At 54.0% G+C, this 19947-nt stretch overlaps 1 protein-coding gene across 1 annotated transcript in view; it reads right to left on the bottom strand.

The window, feature by feature from the left end:
• SLC4A9 (solute carrier family 4 member 9) overlaps positions 1 to 18263 on the bottom strand; it is a 53074-nt gene extending 34811 nt beyond the window's left edge. Inside the window, exons 1-11 of the mRNA XM_073358090.1 lie at positions 17968 to 18263; positions 14673 to 14833; positions 13973 to 14122; positions 13015 to 13076; positions 12547 to 12704; positions 10647 to 10734; positions 9923 to 10077; positions 8097 to 8213; positions 6746 to 6920; positions 6040 to 6173; positions 3007 to 3278 (exon numbers count right to left, since the gene is read on the bottom strand). Of these exons, the coding sequence (XP_073214191.1) occupies positions 3007 to 3278; positions 6040 to 6173; positions 6746 to 6920; positions 8097 to 8213; positions 9923 to 10077; positions 10647 to 10734; positions 12547 to 12704; positions 13015 to 13076; positions 13973 to 14122; positions 14673 to 14833; positions 17968 to 18263 (1768 nt within the window). The remainder of the gene's footprint in view (positions 1 to 3006; positions 3279 to 6039; positions 6174 to 6745; positions 6921 to 8096; positions 8214 to 9922; positions 10078 to 10646; positions 10735 to 12546; positions 12705 to 13014; positions 13077 to 13972; positions 14123 to 14672; positions 14834 to 17967) is intronic.
• Positions 18264 to 19947: the final 1684 nt, after the last annotated feature.

Below are 19947 nucleotides of genomic sequence, written 5' to 3'. Positions count from 1 at the left end.
GGAGAGGCTGAGGGAGCTGGGATTGTTTAGCCTGCAGAAGAGAAGAATGAGGGGGGATTTGATAGCTGCTTTCAACTACCTGAAAGGGGGTTCCAAAGAGGATGGCTCTAGACTGTTCTCAATGGTAGCAGATGACAGAACGAGGAGTAATGGTCTCAAGTTGCAGTGGGGGAGGTTTAGATTGGATATTAGGAAAAACTTGTTCACTAAGAGGGTGGTGAAACACTGGAATGCGTTACCTAGGGAGGTGGTAGAATCTCCTTCCTTAGAGGTTTTTAAGGTCAGGCTTGACAAAGCCCTGGCTGGGATGATTTAACTGGGAATTGGTCCTGCTTTGAGCAGGGGGTTGGACTAGATGACCTTCTGGGGTCCCTTCCAGCCCTGATATTCTATGATTCTATGATTCTATGATACATCAGGATGTGACTCATGCCAATGCAGCATGGCTCTCTGTCACCCTCTAGTGGTGAGGCCATGTAAGTGCTGCAGGAGCATCCTCACAAGTACATTCCTCATATCCCTTTCCATGTGGACATGTGCTGTGTTTGCTACACAGACATTATACAGCAGGGAGGACATGGGACAATTGCTCCAGTCACATATGGACCACAGTGAAGGCCTCACCCTATAGGGACTGTGCTATTGTTGGCAGGGCTGGATACACAAAGGGGATGGCTCTGTTAATGAGGGGATGCCCTGTACTACCATCACCTTTCTGGTAATAACCCGACCCCCAGAGGATGGGAGTTTTCAGGAGTTAATCAAGAGCCCAGAGGGGCTGACTGACCCATTGCTAGAGTCACAGTTGCTGGAAAGCAGGTTCATCCAAACTATTTGGTGATTCCCTGGGCCTGGCTCCTACAGTCCCCAAACTCAGGACTGGTTCACACACAGAACAAGAGCCACATTCTTCAGGGAATTCTCTGCAATCAGTATTTCACCCAACTCAGTCTAACCCATGTCAAGGTGTGGGTCTGCTCTAGAAAGTGACAGTCCCATGTGTACTGAGCCTCACTGAAACCATGTCCCATTTACTGAGTTCACACGTAAAGAGATTCTGTCCCTAACTGACAGCCCTACACACTCATCCTGGGATCGGAGAGTCAAGCTGGGTTTCGTCCTTCTCATACACCATCGTCAGTTGTAAAAATCCTGCAGGCCAGATTCTGCCCCCTGTTATGTGCTGCCATACAGACCTACCCTCAGGGACATTTGGTCAGCCCCTTCACTGTTGCTGGCATTGGGCAGGCAGCTGAGAGCCAAAGGCAGCCTTGTACTCAGTTACCAGCACTGCGGATGCTGCACCAGTCAGCACACAGCCCAGCTCCCTCCCTTGCAATGGTGCTGGCCTGCAGGGCTCACACAAGTAAGAAGTTGTACTGTTTGCCACTGCATGGGGAAGGAGTGACTGATATGCCCAGGGAAGCAGCTCTGTTTGATCAGAGGGGGCCATTTGGCATTTTCTGCCATAGATACGACTGTTGATTCTCTCCATGCTTCACTTTCGTCCACCCTTGACTCTTTTGTTCCCGTCTCCCTTCACAAGGTCCCAGACCTCCCAGCCTCCAGCCCTGGCTCACCCCCAACATCCACCTTGTCTGTTTCTGCTCTCGTGCTGCCAAGCAACTCTGGCCAAAATCTCGGAACCAGGCTGACTTCCTCCACTACGGATTTGTTCTCTCTTCCTCCAGTTCTGCTGCCTTCCCAGCCAAATGCCTCTAATTCTCCACGCTGACTGACTCTCACTCCACAACCCCAGCCCCCTTTGACACCTTCCTCAAACCCTCTCCCCCTCCTGCCTCCACTTCTCTCTCTGCATGCGCTCACTCACTTCTTCAAAGAGGACACTGACAAAATAGTTTTGATTACTGCAACACAGGGGCTATGGAAGCTCCCTAAAAGTGGCCCTGCCCTCCCATGCCATCCCTTCCCCTGCCCTCACGCCACCCCTTCCCCCTGAGGCCCTGCCCCCATGCTGCCATTCCCCCTGCCCCGAGTCCCTGTCCCACCCCTTCCCCCAAGGCCCTGCCCCCACTCATTCCTCTATGCCTCCTTCCCCCCATCACTTGCCCTTACGGACAGTAAAAAATGATGGGGCCTTGGCCCCCTCCCCCACATTCCAGCACCCCTGCTGCAACATCCTTTCCTTTGGCTTTGACCAATGCAACCTTGCCCTGCGCCTATCTATTCAAAACACTGCTGCAAAGATCATGTTTTACTTTGACCATATCACTCTCCAATTTGCATCTCTCTGCTGGCTCCCCTCTCTCCCCCACACCCAATAGAAGATTTCAGAGTAGCAAGTCTCTAAGGTGCCACAAGTACTCCTGTTCTTTTTCCAAAAGAAGATGTTAATCTTTACTTTTGAGTCCCTTCCTGGCCCGTTCCCACACTCTGGCTCATCTCTCATACATCACTGAGATGGTCACCCCCATCTCTGATGGGCCCAAGCTGCCAAGCTTCATTGCCCCCTGGTTAAATTTTCAAACAAGCCCCTTCGTGCTTTCTCCCCTGCTGCCCTCATGCTTGGGAGGTGCTCCCCATAAACATCTGCAAAGCTACCTCACTGTCCACCTGCAAATGCCTCCTTACATCTCTTCGTTGCCGTACTGCCTGCACAAGGCTTAACAACAGGCAGTCGGCTGGTATACAGAGACCACCCAGCCTGTCATGCTGACAGTATTGTCTCGTTGTTTCCTTATGTTCCCCATCAGTCTGAATTCTGCCTCTTGTCTCTTGTCTCAGTCTGTCAGCTCTTTGCGGCAGGGACTGTCTTTGTGTCCTGTGTCTGTACAGCACCTAGCGCCTGGTCTGTGCCCGTGGCTCCTGGGTGCTAGCACAATACGAATAATAACACCAGTTCCTTTTCGGAGGGGACAAGCACTGCAGAACTGCTGCTTTCTAAGACCTGTTCCAATGCACAGAGCTCTGTCCCAGCACTACTGACAGAAACATGCAGCCGCCCGGGCAAACGGAGATGCAGGGACCCTCCCAGCCTGCTCCTACCTGTGCCAGACGAGTTACAGATGCAGCCATAGAGGGTGACATCATTGATCTTATAATCCCAGTTGACGGGGAAGCTGCCCGCCAAACTCAGCATCTTCTTCACGGCATCATAGATGAATATGAAGCTGATGAGGGCACAGAAGCCTTCTTCAGTGAAGCGGGTAAAATACTGCACCAGGTAACTCGCTTCGGTGGCCACCAAAATCAGTCCGAAAAAGGCCACCCAGAGGCCAATCCAGAGGCGGAATTCCAAGTAATCCAGGCTGTAGTCTCTGGTGAAGGGATGGGTCCAAGTGTTTCAATGAATCAGTCACGCACAGAACATGACACTTAACTCTAATCGCTAAGGCTATGATTTAGTCATGGGTATTTTTAGTAAAAGTCATGGACAGGTCACGGGCAACAAACAAAAATTCACGGCCCCTGACCTGCTGTGGGGGGGCCCGGGGCCAGCGGCACCAGCTGCCAGGGGCTGTGGACCACGGCTGCTCTGGCCAGCTGGCCAGGGACCACTGCCAGGGTCAGAAGACCACAGCTGCTCCGGCTGGGGACCGCAGCTGCTCCAGACAGCCAGCTGCCTGGAGACTGCTGGCCAGGGCCGTGGACCATGGCCGCTCCGGCTGGCCGCCTGGGGAGTATCGCTGCTCTGGTTGGCCTACCCAGGGACTGCTGGTGGGGGCTGCAGACCGCAGCTGTTCCGGCCGCCCGCCCAAGGACCACTGCCCAGAGCCATGGACTGCAGCTGCTCCAGCCAGCCTCCCGGGGACCGCTGCCAGGGCTAGTGGACTGTGACTGCTCTGGCCGGCCTCCTGGGGATCTCTGTTGGGGCCAGCAGACCATGGCTGCTCCGGCCAGCCTCCTGGGGACCGCTGCCGGGACCAGTGGACCGTGGCTGCTCCGACCACCCCAGGACAACTGCCATGGGCCACCAGAGCAGCAGCTGGTGTGGCTGTCCCCAGGGACACTCCAGCAGCAGCCCGTGTGGCTGTCTTGGGGGCCACCTGAGCAGCTGGCCCCGGATCCAGCTGCTTGGGCGGCCCTGGGGTCAGCCACACTGGCCCCCGCAGAAGTCACGGAGGTCGCGGAAAGCCGTGGAATCCATCACTTCCATGACCTCCGTGACAGATACGGAGCCCTACTAATGGCTAATAGCAGCATGCTCTGCCTGTCTTTAGTGCCACCTGGCCAATGACCTCAGTGTGCTGGATGGAGCTCATAGAATCACAAAAATGCAGGGCCTTGAGAGGTCATCAAGTCCAGCCCCTGCGCTGAGGCGAGACCGGGGAAACCTAGACCAGCCCTGACAGATGTTTGTCTCACCTGCTCTTAAAAACCTTCAGTGACGGGGTTTCCACAACTTGGCTTGGAAGCCTGCTCCAGAGCTTAACTACCCTTAGAGTTAGAAATTTTTTCCTACTGTCTAACCTAAATCTGCCTTGCTACAAATTAAGTCTATTACTTCTTGTCCGACCTTAAGTGGAATGGTGAACAATTGATCACATCCTCTTTAGAACAGCCCTTAACAGATTTGTAGACTGCTATCAGGGCCCCCCAACATGGGCAGCAGGTATAATAGGCCAGGGGAGGCTCTGCCTCCCCTGGTGCTGCCGTGGCCACCGGGCTTTTGGGGGCAAGTTTTTGATTTATTATGCCCCATGCGGGTTCTGGGGCGGCTGAGGAGGTGGTATGTGTTATTCAGCTTCTTGGTAATCAGTAATCTCTCTGGACTGAGTAGCAAATACCATCTCTTTAGCTGCCCCAGAACCTGCATGGGGCATAGCAAAAGCTTCTTCTGGACCAGAGACACTTTGCCCTGGGCAGCTTGGGGTCTGGAGAGGGGAGGTGCAGCGCAGCTGCTGCTGGCTTGGGACTCCTCCAGGCAGGTGGGAGTGGGGCCTCGGGGCTTCAGTCAGCCTGGGGCTCCTCTGGCCAAGGGTGGGGGCACTCAGAGCTCCTCTGGGCACTGCGGGGGAGGTTGGGGCTCCTTCGGGTGCGGGGGAACAGGAGATTTGGGGCTCCAGATGCAGGGTGGGGGTGAGCAGAAGGGGCGGAGCCGGGGCTAGCCTCCCCAAAGGGGGGCTCCAGCCACCGACCAGGCCCCCCAAGTCTTCTTTTCTCCAAACTAAACATGCCCAGTTTTTAACCTTTCCTCACAGACCAGGCTTTCTAAACCTTCTGCCAGTCTTGTTGCTCTCCTCTAGATTCTCTCCAGTTTGTCCCCATCTTCCCCAAGATGTGGCACCCAGAATTGGCCACCGTACCCCAGCTGAGGCCCCCCCAGTGCTGACTAGAGCAGGACAATTATCTCCCACGTCTTACATCTGACACTCCTGTTAGTACCTCATGACAGCCTGTCAGGCAGCTGAGCATCATTAGCCCCCTTCTACACATTGGGAAACAGAGCCCAGAGAAGCGAACACTAACAGACATGCCCAAGGTGATACTGTGCAACAGTAGCAAGATTGGGAATAGACCCCAGCTCTCCCCACTCCGAGGCTGTGTTTGAGTCCCCAGAGCGATTTCTAATGCCATGGCCATCGCACAGAGATATGGAGCACAATTCTGAGGTCAGCGGTGGCTGAGGCAAGCTCAGCACGTCTGCTAACTCCAGCTCACTGCTCCAGGCCTGGCCGTGAATCCTGCAGGAATCATTTCTCTTGCGTGATGTTGGAACTGGGGTGTGAGATATGAGTCCCTGGGCTCTTCACTGGGAGACTGACCAAGTGGTGGGGGCCGGGGGTGAGGGCTGGTCTTGCTGGGAGGCTGGAAACAAGGGGGTTCTCTTCAGGTGATGCCAGGGCCGAATGGAGGATTAGCTCTTTCCCAGAGTCACAGCAGAAGCCCTCCCTCTCCCCTAGCACAGCAGTACCCCCAGTGGCCCAACAGATCCCTTAGAAAACCAGCCAGGCCTAAAGTGTTAAACACCTGGGATTAGTCAGTATCCAAAGAGGTGCAAGTCTCATTTGAAGCGGACAGAAAGCTCACTGGACCCATTCAGGGCAAGGGACAGGCTTGAGACAGGCCTTTACTCACTTGCTAAAGGAGAAGAGGAGCCGTTCGAAGACTAGGACGGGGCCAGTGCTACTCAGGATGGTGAGCGGCTGGCCAGCAAAGAGACAGAAGACTGCTCCAGCAACAGCGGTGCCCAGAAAACTCTCCAGCACTCCCTGAAACACAGGGAGAAACCCCATGAAGCATGAGCCGTTCAGAAAGGCACAAAGTAAGAGTTCCGTCAGAGGAGACCGGTGTCACTTTACAGTAGCCAGGTGGCACTGTTACACACAGTGCTAGTTTGGTTTGTCTGAATTGGTGAGCAGCTGCACCTGGAGAAATGTTTGCTGTCAGGTGTGGTGCAATTCTCTTTAGAGTCCCAGCAAATCTTCAGTAACTTCAGCTCTGCCTAAGGAAGCAGGATTGGGTGGCTCCCAGTCCTCTACTCAGACTGGTGGACCACATCTCAAAACAGAGGCACCATCAGGAACTCAAGTGCTCTGAGATCTCCAGATGAAAAGCTCTAGCTAAATGCTACCTATTGGCATTACTGAACACCAACTGCCCCGTCTCCTCCACTCTGTTATTAATATGGCAGCTGGCACCTGGTTTACTTATGATTCACTCAGCCACAATTCACTGGCCACAATGTCCATCAGAGCAAGAAAGACAACGACATTGCTACAGAGGGGATGACACGTCACCATGGCACAGGCAAAGGGGCGTCACGCTGGAGGCTACCACAGACCTGCATGTTATCGGTAGCATCTCCCAGCATGCCACCAAAAGTAATTGCATTGGTAACAGTCGCCAGGTAGATATAGAGAATAGCCGAAAAGCACTGGACGTTCAGGGCATCATAGAAGTCGCTCCAGTACCAAGGGGCCTTCCTCCGGATGTCGTTTACCAGCCCTCCAAATAACCTGCAGACCAACATGGAAACAAGGAGATTCATGCCAGAGAGCAGGACTCCTCCACACCAGTCACTCTATACTGTACAAGCAAGATCCCCTGCTTAGCCAAGGCTGACCTGAGAGAGCTCTGCAGGAAAAATCCTAGAACAGAGCTATTTTCTCTCCTGAAGCAACAGCTTCAAGGAAGCTACCAAACCCAATGCTACCTTGCCCCCTAGTGGCTGGCCCACTTGAGGGCCTATTTTAAAGCAGATATTGACACCTTTTGATGTGCAGACCAGAGAGAAATGCCAGAGATGGGCTGAGCCCAAGCCCCCCTGAATCCCAGGGTCAGGTCTGAGTCTGCAGCTGTACCAGGCAGATATGAACACTGACTCCCAGCCCCCAACACCCTGGAATCTGAGAGGTTCAGATTCAGGTCCATATTTTGAAATGCCAAGTTCCGGACTGTTAGTTCGCATCAATTCTGGTGTGCACCAGATCTCAAGGGTGGAGACAGAATTTGGATCCAGGGGTTTGGTTCAGGCCAATCTCTATTGACCGGAGGTCATTGTTTACCTTGGGGACTACAAGAAAAGCTTGTCAAGCCCTGTCAGTGCTATTTCTTTCTTATCTGTAACCGAGTTGCTCTTCAAGAACCCTGTCAGAACCAGGCCCCATTGTGCGAGACACTGTATGAACATGAGGTTGGCCCCTGCCCTACAGAGCTTAGAGACTCACTTACTGAAATGAAGTCAGGATATGCCTCGCTCCATATCTTCTAAATATCCCCAGGAACTGAACCCTGGTCTTTTATTTGCCTGTCTGGAGCAGCCCCAAGATGAGACACTGGCCTAGGAATGTATTCTGGGTCTCTGATGTGCTGCCAGGAGAATCTCCACCCCAGGGTCCGGAAAACAAGAGATCAGGGCCAGAAACCCAACTCAGGTGTCTCCTGCGGTTCTCCAGAGCCGCCAGCGGCTACCAATCTGGCAGTGAGAAACCAGGCCTAGGAATGCACCTGTGTCTACTGTGTGCCAGCACAGAGCACTAACTACAGGGCCCCCAGCTCCAGGCTAAACTGAGCCCTGGTTAAGCGGGCCCCAGTCCACTGACTCAGGAGAACTGCAACTACTTATGCCAGGGCTGACTCTAGCTGATTTTCTTTAAGGCAAATGTCTGTAACCTCCCTGGGCGGGCACTTACCTTCCTGTTCTCTGCAGCTCCTCGCTGACAGGCTGGTGCCCATGGGTATATCTGTCGTCGGCTGCAGACATGTTCCCTTTGCAGTGAGATTTCCATTCCCGGAGGTGCCTGGAGATCCTGAAACAACAAGAGAAACTCAAGTCGGAGGTTTCAGAGTAGCAGCCATGTTAGTCTGTATCCGCAAAAAGAAAAGGAGGACTTGTGGCACCTTAGAGACTAACCAATTTATTTGAGCATAAGCTTTCGTGAGCTACAGCTCACTTCATCAGATGCATCTGATGAAGTGAGCTGTAGCTCACGAAAGCTTATGCTCAAATAAATTGGTTAGTCTCTAAGGTGCCACAAGTACTCCTTTTCTTAAAGTGGGAGGGTGTCAGCCTAGAACCATCCACATTAACGAAACCCAGCCTAGTTCCTTGGGCGATTTTTGGTATTGAAACCTCAACCCCACTGCTCTCTGGGAGTCTCAGTACAGCTGATCCTTCCACTTCCGTCCCCAGAGGAAGCTGCATCTCAGTGGTCCAGATATATGGGAGAGGGAATACACAGAAATGGGAAGTAGTGGCGGGATACTAGTTTTATCATCGAGCGGAGCGTAGGGTCTAGAGGCCAGGTTGTGGCCACGCAGAGCATTTAAGTTTTAAACCACGACTTGGAATACTTTGCAGCGATGCAGAGAGCCTTTCCCGCTGAGAACACCCTGCCACTCCAGCTGGGCAGCGCAGCTCTGGGCCTGACAGCAAGAGAACCTTGCAGAGCTTAGCCACGGGGATGGGATACAGGGACCGAGGGGGAGCACCTCAGTTAACTGGGTCCCACCCCACCCCATTCAGGGCTGGAAGGATGGTGAACTGACCTCAAATTGACTCCACCTGGGTGACCTGCGGGGGTCACCCTGGGAGCTCTGCCTGACACATGAGCCAATGCAGAGCCTGGCGTGTCAGTGCCATGTGCTGCTAGTGACCTGCCCCACCTGGAAGGTGTGTTTCCTCTGCACAAGCTGAAGGTTAGCCCCATGGAGAGTGCATTGGAGGAATCACACGTGCAGGTGACAAAGGGCAGGGCACTTGTGAGGGCCATAATGTCCTGCCCAACTTTGGATGGGCAAAGACACTTAGAGCCATTGCTGCTGTCTGAGGCTACCAGAGCATGCCCCAGTGGTGAGGACTGCATTGGCAAAGGGTGGACATTCACCCCAACAGATGGCGCAGGCAGAGCCCCCACAAGATGCTCCCTGAGGCTGCCAACCTCACATCCACTCTCTGGACTGCCCTTCAGTCAGTTTGCTCCCTTGTCAGCCCTGTCACCTTGGATCCCTAAGGTTACATCTACACTGCACACCACATGCAGCAGCATGCAGGGCATGTGTAGCTACACACTGCAGTGAAAACCAGGCTGCGTCCACACTGTGGGGCACAGTTACATGGGTCAGTGAAAGGCTCTGGCAGGGGGAGGCAGCGGGGAACAGCTCAGCAGCAGGAAGCTGCCGAAGCCTTTCCCCGCTGACTCTCCCTGCCATGGCTTTTACCCGATGCCAGAGCCTTTCACTGCAGCAGCGGGGAAAGGCTCCGGCAGCTCCCTGTGGCGGGGAAAGGCTCTGGCAGCGGGGAGGCAGCTGCGGGACATGACACTGTCAGTGTGAATCTGACTGCTGCTGCTCCGAACGCTCTGCATAGCGTCAGCAGAGCGGGGGCTGGATTTGAATGCCCTGCACCAGGGGAAGGAGGGGGAATTTCAGAGCCAGAGCTCAGCTTTGTGCCTCGGGCCCAGCTCTGGTCTTTAGTAAAAGAGCCCCCGAAAGCTGCTGGGTTCTCCTGCTCTGGTACCTCTTGTGTGGAGAGGGCAGGCACTTTGGCGGAGGGATTCGGATGGTCGGGTCCCATTTGCCTGGAGGCAGCACAGTCAGTTCATCCAGAAACTCATCAATCCCTGCAACGAGGTCTTCTCTGTCCTGAGCCTGACAGGCAACCCTCTGGAAGAGCTGGAGGGAAACGCAGTTACATTATCCAGTGAATCCCTGTGCACGACCACTGGCTGAGATGAACGCTAAATGCTTCAGCCCAGCACAGGGAACTGCTAGGACTGATTACAGGTTTCTGCTAATGCTAGATGGGGTAAGGATCCTTCCCACCCTATGTGCCCTGTGTGCTAAGTCAGCCTCCCGCCATTGGGATTTTCAAATGGGGTTTCCAAAGGAACCTGAGCGAGTTCCAGGCCCAACTCCCATTGCATTTCACTGGGATTCAGACTCCTAACTCCCTTAGTCTCTGCAAAGCACAGCCTTAATATCATCGCCATCTAATCCTTGGGAAGGGCGAAGGAGAACAGTGGGCTGATCCAGTGCTGACCCATTTCTCCATCCTTCCAGCTTGGGACCTACAGAAGAGGATCAGAAGGTTGGCGGTGGGGTGAGAATGAGCTCCTATTGGCTTCGCCTATGAAGACTGGCCCCCTGGCTTTCCTCAGAGATGGTGCCAACGTCTAATACTGATACTCCATACAGCTGCTAAATCTCCCACCCACAGCACCGTCTCCGAAACATGGGCTCACCTCGTCCGTCAGTACCGTGGCCACGGCCCTTCCAATCTCATGGTAGGCTTTCACTTTGGCTCTGGGGCCCAGGAGGATAAAAAGAAACCTAGGGAGAACACAGAAACAGTGAGAAATGCCCCCACTTCTGAAGTGAGCTCTCCGAGGGCCAAGGACACACCACCTCTCTAAATTGGCTGAAAGAGCTCAGTCACCTAGGGTCAGTGAGGGGCTGTGGTACCAGAAGGCTTGGAGAGATTGGGGTAAACGTATTGCCCTTTGCCTCAGCCTTGCCATGACCAGTCGGTGGGACTCGCAAACGCGCCCCGCCCCCATCCCAGTCATTTCATGATAAAACTCATGGTGAAGTTGCTGGCAGCAGCTGGCCATTGACTTCCAGTGCTGTGGGCTTTTGCAAATCACGCTCAGCATGTGCAAGGTAAAGACACCCTGGTGTGAGGCACCGAGATTCAACACTGTTGAGAGTAGGGGGTTTGTCACTAGATCAGTCTCTTCATCTAGGCGTTTACACTGCTCCCATCCCCATACCATCTCCGTGCCGATATTCCCCACCTGGCACATCCTGCAGCCCATGTCCCCTTTTAGCAGGAAGGGCCCCGCTGCTGACTGCATGCAGTCAGGCTCTCCATCACAGCAGTTGGGAGGTGGGACAGAGCAAGTGTCAGTCTTCGGAGAGCATGTAGATGACTGGGAGATCCCAGAGTCCAGGCAGCAGATTGGCTCATCATATGCTGGTGCCAAAGCCCCTGCAGTGTGGGGCTCAGCTGTGATAAAGCAGCAGAAATTCTGCTAAATCAGGGTCTGCCCATTCCCAGCTCCCACAGTGCTGCCAGCTGGCTTCCCAGGAGCCCTCTCCACGGTGTCTCCTGCCGCAGCCCAGAGTCCAGCTGACAAGTGCAATCTGAGATGTAGAGTCTTAGACTCATGCTGGGGATGCCCCATCAGAACCCAGCTGGTCCACCCCCTTGAGGGCCAGTGCAGGGTTATTCCCACTGTCTACAGTCCAGAGCTTTGCCCAGCAGCAATGAAGAAGCCCTACTAGGTCTCCACTAGCCCACTTCGCAAGGACAAGAGAAGAACTGTTTCCGACACTGTGACAAAATGCAGGCTGCTAGGAGCCCCCAGCAGTTCTGGGTCTGCATTGTAGGTGGGGCTCGCAGCTTATCTGAACAGCAATGATCTGATTATCATCGGGAGAGCGTCCCAACTTGTCCATGTGCTATGGCATTGTCAATGGAGCTCCTGGAGCTGCTGATCCTTAGCAGCCCCACAGTGGACTATGAATGTGTGACACTGACACCAGAGCAGCTGCCTCCAGGCAGATCCTTCATTCGCACTAGCCATTTGCAGTGAGATGGACACAGAGAATTGGGATGAAGGGGTGTTTGCTTTGCTCTGATTTTTTTTTCTTGGATTGGCAGGGGGCAGGCACCGTGATGGCAGAAATGCCACTAAGCACTTATGCCCAGGTCTCCCTGAGTTAGCCACTTCTCAGGACCACAGACCCAGTGCCTGCAGGGTTCGGGTGGGGAACAAGTCAGCACAGAGGAGAACTCTAAGAACCGAACCAATGTATTGTGTACCAAGTTATACTTAACAGATCAGGAGCTGCGGCTCTCTGAGCATCTTTGCAGTGACTGGCTGACAGGCTACAGCTGACAGGCTACTGGTAGGAGCACCTGCAAGGAGCTCTGTCCCTGGGAAATTCAGGGGAGGCTTGGTGCATGGTTTCTGGGGAACTCCTAAGCACTTAGCTAGCAAAGTCTGATCCCGTATCACCAACCCTCAGCCTCACTTCTTTGCTCCCAACCACGGAAGTGACTATGTGATGCTGGAAGGAACTGATGAGACTTGAAAAGGAAGAAGAGGCTCCAGTGCAGTGATCTCTGGTGATGATTACCTGCTGGGGAATGCAACCTCCGTCAAGGCCCCGAGTTTCACGGCCTCCTGCAGTCGGATGAAGGCAATAAATGGCTTCTCTAGGAAGTCCACTTCACCCACAAGAATGTTGGACACTTCAGCCTCGGCTGGGATCTTCTTCTGGAATTGGTTTTTTAGCTGAAATGAAACAGAGCCTCAGTCCAGGACCGGCCGAGCTCGCATTGGTCCCAGATTGCTATTCAGTGTCCAAGGTCTATTTCAAGGACATTCAGTGCTGGTGGAAGGTGTCTGACTGAGTCCTGAAGGCTGAACTATTTCAGAGGAGAAGGGAAGCATGATGCACCCAAACCACAACTCCTCTGAGGCCCTGTGGCATCTCCTCCAAAGCAATATATTTCAGCTTGCAGTTTTCCACCAAAAAGTCATAATTTTCCATCCAGCTCTACTAACGACCCTATGTTCTTTGCCCAAAGCTGGCCTGCCATACCTGCTCCTTGAGGGGTGCCTCTGAAATCTCAGCTCCTGGATCCGACCGGTTATGAGCTTTGTCTGCAATGCAAAGAGAGACACGCTAAAATCAGGAACTGCGGAGGGATGTATAATGCTGCTTTGCAAGGCTTTAACATCAAAGCCAGCGTGTGCCCACTTCTTAGAATTGCTCCCACAGGTGCTCTCTAGCAGGAGGAAATCCACAGACGTTGACATTTACTTTTCAATCAGCAAGTGCACTTATCGCTCGTAGAGATAAGGAAGTAACAGTGCCTGCTTCATTCAGACACTGGCCAGGAAGTGCTGGGTAACACTGCCAGTGAACTGCCTTTTGTGGATCTGCCAATGGACCTGAATCCTGGCCTGTTGCACCTCCCCGGAACGGCTGACCTTCCCCCCACATTCAGCTCTGCTTTTGCACCTCACCCCCTGCTATTCTATTCCTAGAAACCCCACTCAGCTCCACAGTACCCCAACCCCGTATGCCAGTTCTGGGCCCCTACCAGACTCTGCTAATGCACCTCCCGCTCTGCTATTCCAGGCCTAGAAACACCACCCAGCTCTGCATCCCCTCCCTGGCTTTTCCACCGTGGACCCTTCCTTTGCTCTGCAAATACCTTGGCCTGACCGTCAGCCTCCCGTGCTCTTCCAGGCCTGAGCATCCCAAAGATAAGGCTGCCAGCCAGGTAGTTTGGCTTGTGCTAGGTTGTGCTGTGGATTTGTGACATCCTCAGACAGCCTCGAACGAGTCCCTGGGAGTTGCAGTTTGACAGCCTGTCCTCAGTGCTCCCTGCATCTCTCCTCATCCCTTTTCAGAAGATTCATGCTGGACGATATTAACCCAGATGTTTTACAAGCCCAGGGTCCCGTGCTGTTGCAGCCTGGAGCTAGGGACCTCGTGATCTAGCTACACAGGGAAAAGGGAAAGCGAGGGTGATAGCCAAGAGAACACTCACCCCTGCAGCACGCTGCACCGAGCTCAGCCACTATCCTCAGCTGGGACTTGGTGGTGTGGTGCTGGGGGGTGCAAAGCAGCACAGACGTGAGCTTCTTTCTCACCTCTGGCCTCAGGGCGTGAGCATCAATCTGCGTGGCAGTCACCTTCTCTTGAACACAAAATGAAAGCATCAGAGCATTGCTAGCTTCAGCCACATGCAGGCTGCGTCTATGCTCTGGAGCCTGGACTAGCACAGCGATGTCACCGGCACAGCCCTGGAGCACAGGCGCAGCACACGCTGACCGAAGGGGGGTTCCGTTGGTGCCGAGACGTCACTGCCTCCAAGCACGGTAGCTATGTCGCAGGAAGCAGTCTTCCATCGCCATAGCGGGGTCTGCGCTGGGGGCCAGGTGAGCACAGCTGTGTCAGGCAGCTCCCCCTCTGGGCAATAATAATCCTCAATGCTTGGCCTGGCCTGTCTACTGAAACGGAAAGCTCTTTGGAGCAGGGCCTGTTCCTTACAATGTGTCTGTCCAGCACCTGGTGCAATGGGGCTCTGATCTCCGGTGCTGCTGCAGTGCAAAGCCAAATAAAGCCCACCAGGGATGCACCTTGCTAGCAGGTGTCAGTACTTTCATTAAAGGCGCTCCCAGGAGCCCAACCTGTGGCCAGGGAAGGGTATGGCCCAGGGAGGTGACCTTCCCACATTATCCACCTACCCACTATTTGCTTCAAACTGTGAGCATCTAAATCCAGCAGGACCATCCCTTTCTTGATGCATGTCCTTAGCTCAAATAGACTGTGTAAGGAAAGGGCTGTGATGTGGGGTTTGCTCCATCGCTCTCCTCCATCTTCCACCTTCTCCTCAAACTTAATCCACCTGTGAAAAGAGAAAGCCAGAAGGCCGTCAGCGGAGCCGCCCTGGGTTTGAAGGGATAGAAACGCCCAGGGCTGAGCCAGACACATCCACACACGAGCACAGCGGGATTCCCAGAGTGGGAGTGTGTGGCTCTGTCAAGGTAGGGTGCAGGAAGAAGGTGAGCTGTCAGCTATGGGGTCCCATTCACACAACTCGCACGGGGGAAGTGACCAAAGAGATTATTCTGCAGGACCAACTGAAACAGACATCAGAGCCCCAAGAGGCCAGCACGGGGCTGGGGGGGACCAAGTCATCAGAGGCTGAGTCACACACAGGTCTTTCCTGGGGGCGGGATGGCTCGGGGGTCGATAATGGCAGAGCCTCAGGAGGGAAGCCAAGGACTGGCTGGGCCATGGGCACTGAACTAGCCTCTTACACCAAAAGGGAAGTGCCTCCAGATCAGAGCAGAGACGCTGCTTGTGCTGTGGAGAGAGCAGAGCTGGCTCCAGGGCTGTTAGCCAGGCACCTCTTCACAGCACTGAACTTAGCTTTTCTCTTGTAAACACAGGCATTATCTGTTCCTTCTTTAGCAGGACAGGACAGCACAGTGCCCTCTAAGCGCCCTCTGGGGGAGTCCCAGCATGCCCGCAATGCAAACGCCATGCAATCCCCACACGTGTTGCCAGATTCCAAACATTCAAACTCCGACAGCACACAGAGGCTTCCTTTGTATTAAGGCCAATCTGGAAAGCTGCTCTGACGAATGCCAGCTTAGGCTGCAAAATGTGAACAGCGTGACAGTGATCTGCAGAGGGAACAGTGCCAAGTCATTCCCCTGAAGTCACAGGCCCTGACCTCCCTGACTAATGCACAGTGCAGGGGGCCCTGGAGACGGTGTATCCAGCAGAGGAAAGCCCCGAGCTGTTCTGAGAGCCTGGCCCAGCCCAGAACTCAGGTATATGGTGAACTTCTCCAGATAAGTGCGGCAGCATTGGCCAGGCTTTGGGGATCCTCTTCTTGTTTTCTGAATGTAGAAAAACCTGCAGCCCCATAAACTCCCGAGCCACGTGTTCCAGGCTCCAGGAGCTGGGGAGGATCAGCCCAGCAGCAGCAGATTTGTACCCTCAGGAAAGAGACCCCATGTTCTTGGGGCACTGGTCCCAGTTTACCAGACTAAGGCCCAGATTCAGCAATGAGTCTCCGATGGGGCAGCGTACCCCTTCCCCCACCCTCTCACTAAGTACATGATTCCAGTTCAGCCTCCTTCTGGACTCCCTCAGACACCCTCCAGATACTCACAGATCCCCTCTGAACTCTGCCCCTGGAGGTTAAGGGATCCATGCTGGTGACAATCCAGGAGTTCAGTTATCTCTGTGCTGATGACTTGCAAATCTGTCCCTCTGCCACTAAACTGTCTCCTTCCCTCCACTCACCTCAGCCTGTGGCTCTGACATCTCCTCCTGGATGTGTGGTCATCACCTGAAACTGAGCTCCTTCCTTTCCCTCCCAAACACTCTCCTTCCCTCCTTCTCTGTCCCTGCCAGTCTCACGCCACCACGGCTCCCCATCACTCGGGCCCACAATCTCAGGACTATTTGCGACTCCTTCCTTTCCTCACCCCACTCATCAGGGCCATTTCCAAATCCTGCCACTTCATCCTCCTCAGTATCACAGCCAGATCTCACCTTCCCATCCTCACTGCAGCATCCTTCCGGCTAGTCTCCCACACATCACCCCTTTCAATCCACACAGCATGCTGCCACTAAACTCCTCTTCCTGGCCTGTCAGTCTGATGGCGTAACTGCCCTTTTCAGGAGCTGTTCTAGCACCCGACCCTCACATGGTTTCCAGCAAGGGATGGCAGACACAGGTATGTGCCAGTGACAGCCTAGTTGGTAGTAAAGGGTCTGTTGGACCCATTTGTTTATCTCCCCCTAACAACAGCAAAAAAAGGAAACGCGCCCTTTGCAGCTCATTATATGTGCCCAGTGCGTTTTGCTCTGGAGAATATTTTACTTTTTCTTTGGCTGCCGCCACCCCTGAACAATAGCTGATCGCCCCGCCCTCAGCGTTATTCACCCACTTGGCATTTTTTTGTCACCACAAAAACACTCATGCCAGTGGGCTTCAGGCTTAGTTTGCATGCGTCACAGCAGCATGATCCCATCAGTGGCTTTTCAAAACTGGGACCCAGAGAATAACCCAAACCACACAGACAAAGGTTGCTCAGTGGATGTGAAAGGCAACAAATATAAAGTGAAGGCAGAAAGGGAAAGAGTAGGCAATACACTGCTCGACGACGTACAAACTCTGGAATTGCTGCCTCTCAACATGGCTGGGGCAAGTGGCCTTTTCAGTTTCAAATAATTGCATGTTGACTGAGTAATTTGAAATTGCGTTGGTGGAGGCCCTTTGAGGAACAACCTGCATGTTGGCCCTCAGACGATGGACTAGATGGAACCTAACATCTCTGATTTCAAGCTAGGATACCCAGGAATAATCCTCATGTGTCAGGGTGGAAGCATATTTCCAGCTGGGGCCAGGAAGAATTCCCCCCAGTGAGATAGTATTTCACCACTAGGAGCATCATGGCTATTTTAGATCTTTTTCTGTAGCCCCCTGCATTGGTCTCCACCAGCAGCAGCAGACTAGACTTCCTGGGGCATTGCTCTGCTCTGCTTTGGCAAGCCGCATGCTCCTATATCAGACTGGTGGTCTGCAAAGTGTTGGCCTGTCCCCAGCCCATGAAGGACACATGCTCACAGCCATAGTCTCTTTCCAGGCAACTTTATTTCCCAACATAGGCAAAGTACCAACGTGATTCCTCAGCCCGCCCTGGGCTACAGCTCCCGTCGCCTCTCTTGGTCCCTCCTGCAGGCCTCTTCCTTGCTCTTTCTCCTGAGCACTGCCTCCCTGAAGGTCCTCTTTCTACAGCAGGTTTCCACCGCCTCCCTTCCCACCAAAGACCTTCCTCCTCCTCCTCCTGCTTCTGCTGCCCCTTCGTCCCTGACAGCCTGGGGTTGCCACCCCTCCTCAGCCACCCCTGATTAATGGACAGGGCAGGCTGGCCTTGAGCCCTTAAAGGAGCAGACCACGCTGTTACGTGGTCTCCAATGCACCTCTCTCTGGGCTAGCTCTTGCACCTGAGTGCTTACCTGGCTGTCTGCTTCCACTGCAGGCCGTCAGGGGTGCTGAACAGCTCATTGAGCTGTATGAACAGCACTGGGCAGCTTGCTTCCTTCCCCTCCTCCTTCTGCAACAGGAAGCCAACTCGCCCAGCCGCTGAAGAGACGCTGGAGGTGAAGATGCTTTGGCCAACTGCCTGACAGATAACCACGGAGTTTCTGCTTTGGGGCCCATCTGGGCCTGTCGGGTTGGTGCTTCCCTGAGCCTCCGGAACAGCATCTGCCTCCATGTAAGTGAGAACACCCTCATTCACCTGCACTTTCATTGTGTCAGGTCCCTGCTGCCCCAAATGCCCCTGGCCATCCCTGGACTCCTCCCTTGCCAGTGCCCTGGGTTCCCTCCACGCTCCAGGCTGGGCACTAATTCAGGCAATCCTAGGCATTTTGCTGTTATAAAAGCCCTGAGCCTGTTTAGGCCAGACACAGCCCAACACCTGGGAGCCCAGCCCCAAACAGTGTTATCAAAATAAGGAGGCCAGCTTTGCAAGCACCAGCCCCAGCTTGCTCCTGCCGCCCCATGCTGCCTGCCCCGTCACAGGGGCGGCCTGGCAGCTTTCAGGGCTGAGCCTGCAAAACGCTTGTTTACCATCGTACCGTACCGGAAACCTCAGCCTGCTCCGGATGTGCTGCAGCCTGAGCCTTGGGGTCACGGCGTTGACAGCCTGACAGGGGGGAGCCTTTCCCATCGGGGGAGAGGTTAGGAACCTGAAGGAGTCAGGCTCAGCAGATGTCTCCAATTACCCAGAACCTCCTGAACCGAACCCTGTTGGGAACGAAACTCCTAATATAGACCCCCAACTTCTTTTGTCTCCCTTTTCTTACCTCTTCCCCTTCCTTCCAGTCCCTTTGCCAGTCCTCATCACCCACCGGGTGCAGGGCTGGTACTCTCCTCAGGGCAGGGCTGGCACTCTCTGAGCGGCTAGCCCCCAGCTGGAGGAAAGGTCACAGCAGAGGACAGGCAGCCTGCCACAGCCCCAGTATCAGGGACCTGTTTGAAATCCATTTCCTGCCACCCTGTGGAGCCAAAACTATGACCTTTGGGCAGCAATGCCACTGGCCGGTGCCTGGCTGTCTACTGGCATTGCTGTTCCTCTGTCTATTGTACTCCTCTAATGTTCGGTGCCCGTGGCAGGGAGTTCACCATCCAAAACCTATTGCCGGCGTCACACGCTGGAGACACAGGCACTAAGCGGCAGCTTTACTGTCTCCTCCCTCTTCCTATGCTCCCCAGTCAACACACACAGACCCTGCCTTTGTGACCCCACAGCTGGCTTTTTAACCCCCCAGGAGAGGCCAAAGTGCAGCTCCCCACAGAAGCCACCCTGCTCCGCCCCCTATCTTCAGACTCCAGCCAGAGGCCACAGAGCAGCCAGGGCGATTCACTTCTCAGACAGAGGGAATCCGGGCCAGTGGACCATATGGTGTGTGTGAGGGGGATGATCGGGACCTCCCATGGGGTACTGGTGTTCCCTGCAGTGCTTCGGTTTCCCCCTCCCCCTTTTTATCTGGCGTAGCTGTAAACCACACCTAGAGACCTCCCCAAATACATGCTACATGTGTGCGAACTCTTGACATTTAAAGGTACAATGCAGAGAAAACAAAATGACAACAGTTCCAAAGCTACCTGCGTTGCACAGACTTTAATCCTAGTCCATCAAGGATTTACTGCTGATTGGTGCTTAATTTGTAATGAAACAGTGGCCGGGGCTCAAGCAATTTTTTTATTTTCATAACTGACCTGACAAGCCCAGAGGTGCCGGGGCTCAGCCTTGGCAAGCCCTGGCACAAATTAAGCACTGCTTACAACGTCAAAGTGGCCATTCCAGGATCACATTTCACACTGATTAAGCCCAGCAGCTTCCCAGAAGCACCCAGAGAAGATGCCTGATTTCCAGGGACTGCTCAGGGCAGAAGCACTAACTGGAGCAAAAGAAAACAAAACCATGGAGG

The sequence above is a fragment of the Lepidochelys kempii genome, chromosome 8 (genome assembly GCF_965140285.1).
Source record: "Lepidochelys kempii isolate rLepKem1 chromosome 8, rLepKem1.hap1, whole genome shotgun sequence".
Classification (NCBI taxonomy): domain Eukaryota; kingdom Metazoa; phylum Chordata; order Testudines; family Cheloniidae; genus Lepidochelys; species Lepidochelys kempii.
Note: the sequence above shows the minus strand (reverse complement) of the source record. Positions and strands in the feature narration are given on the sequence as shown.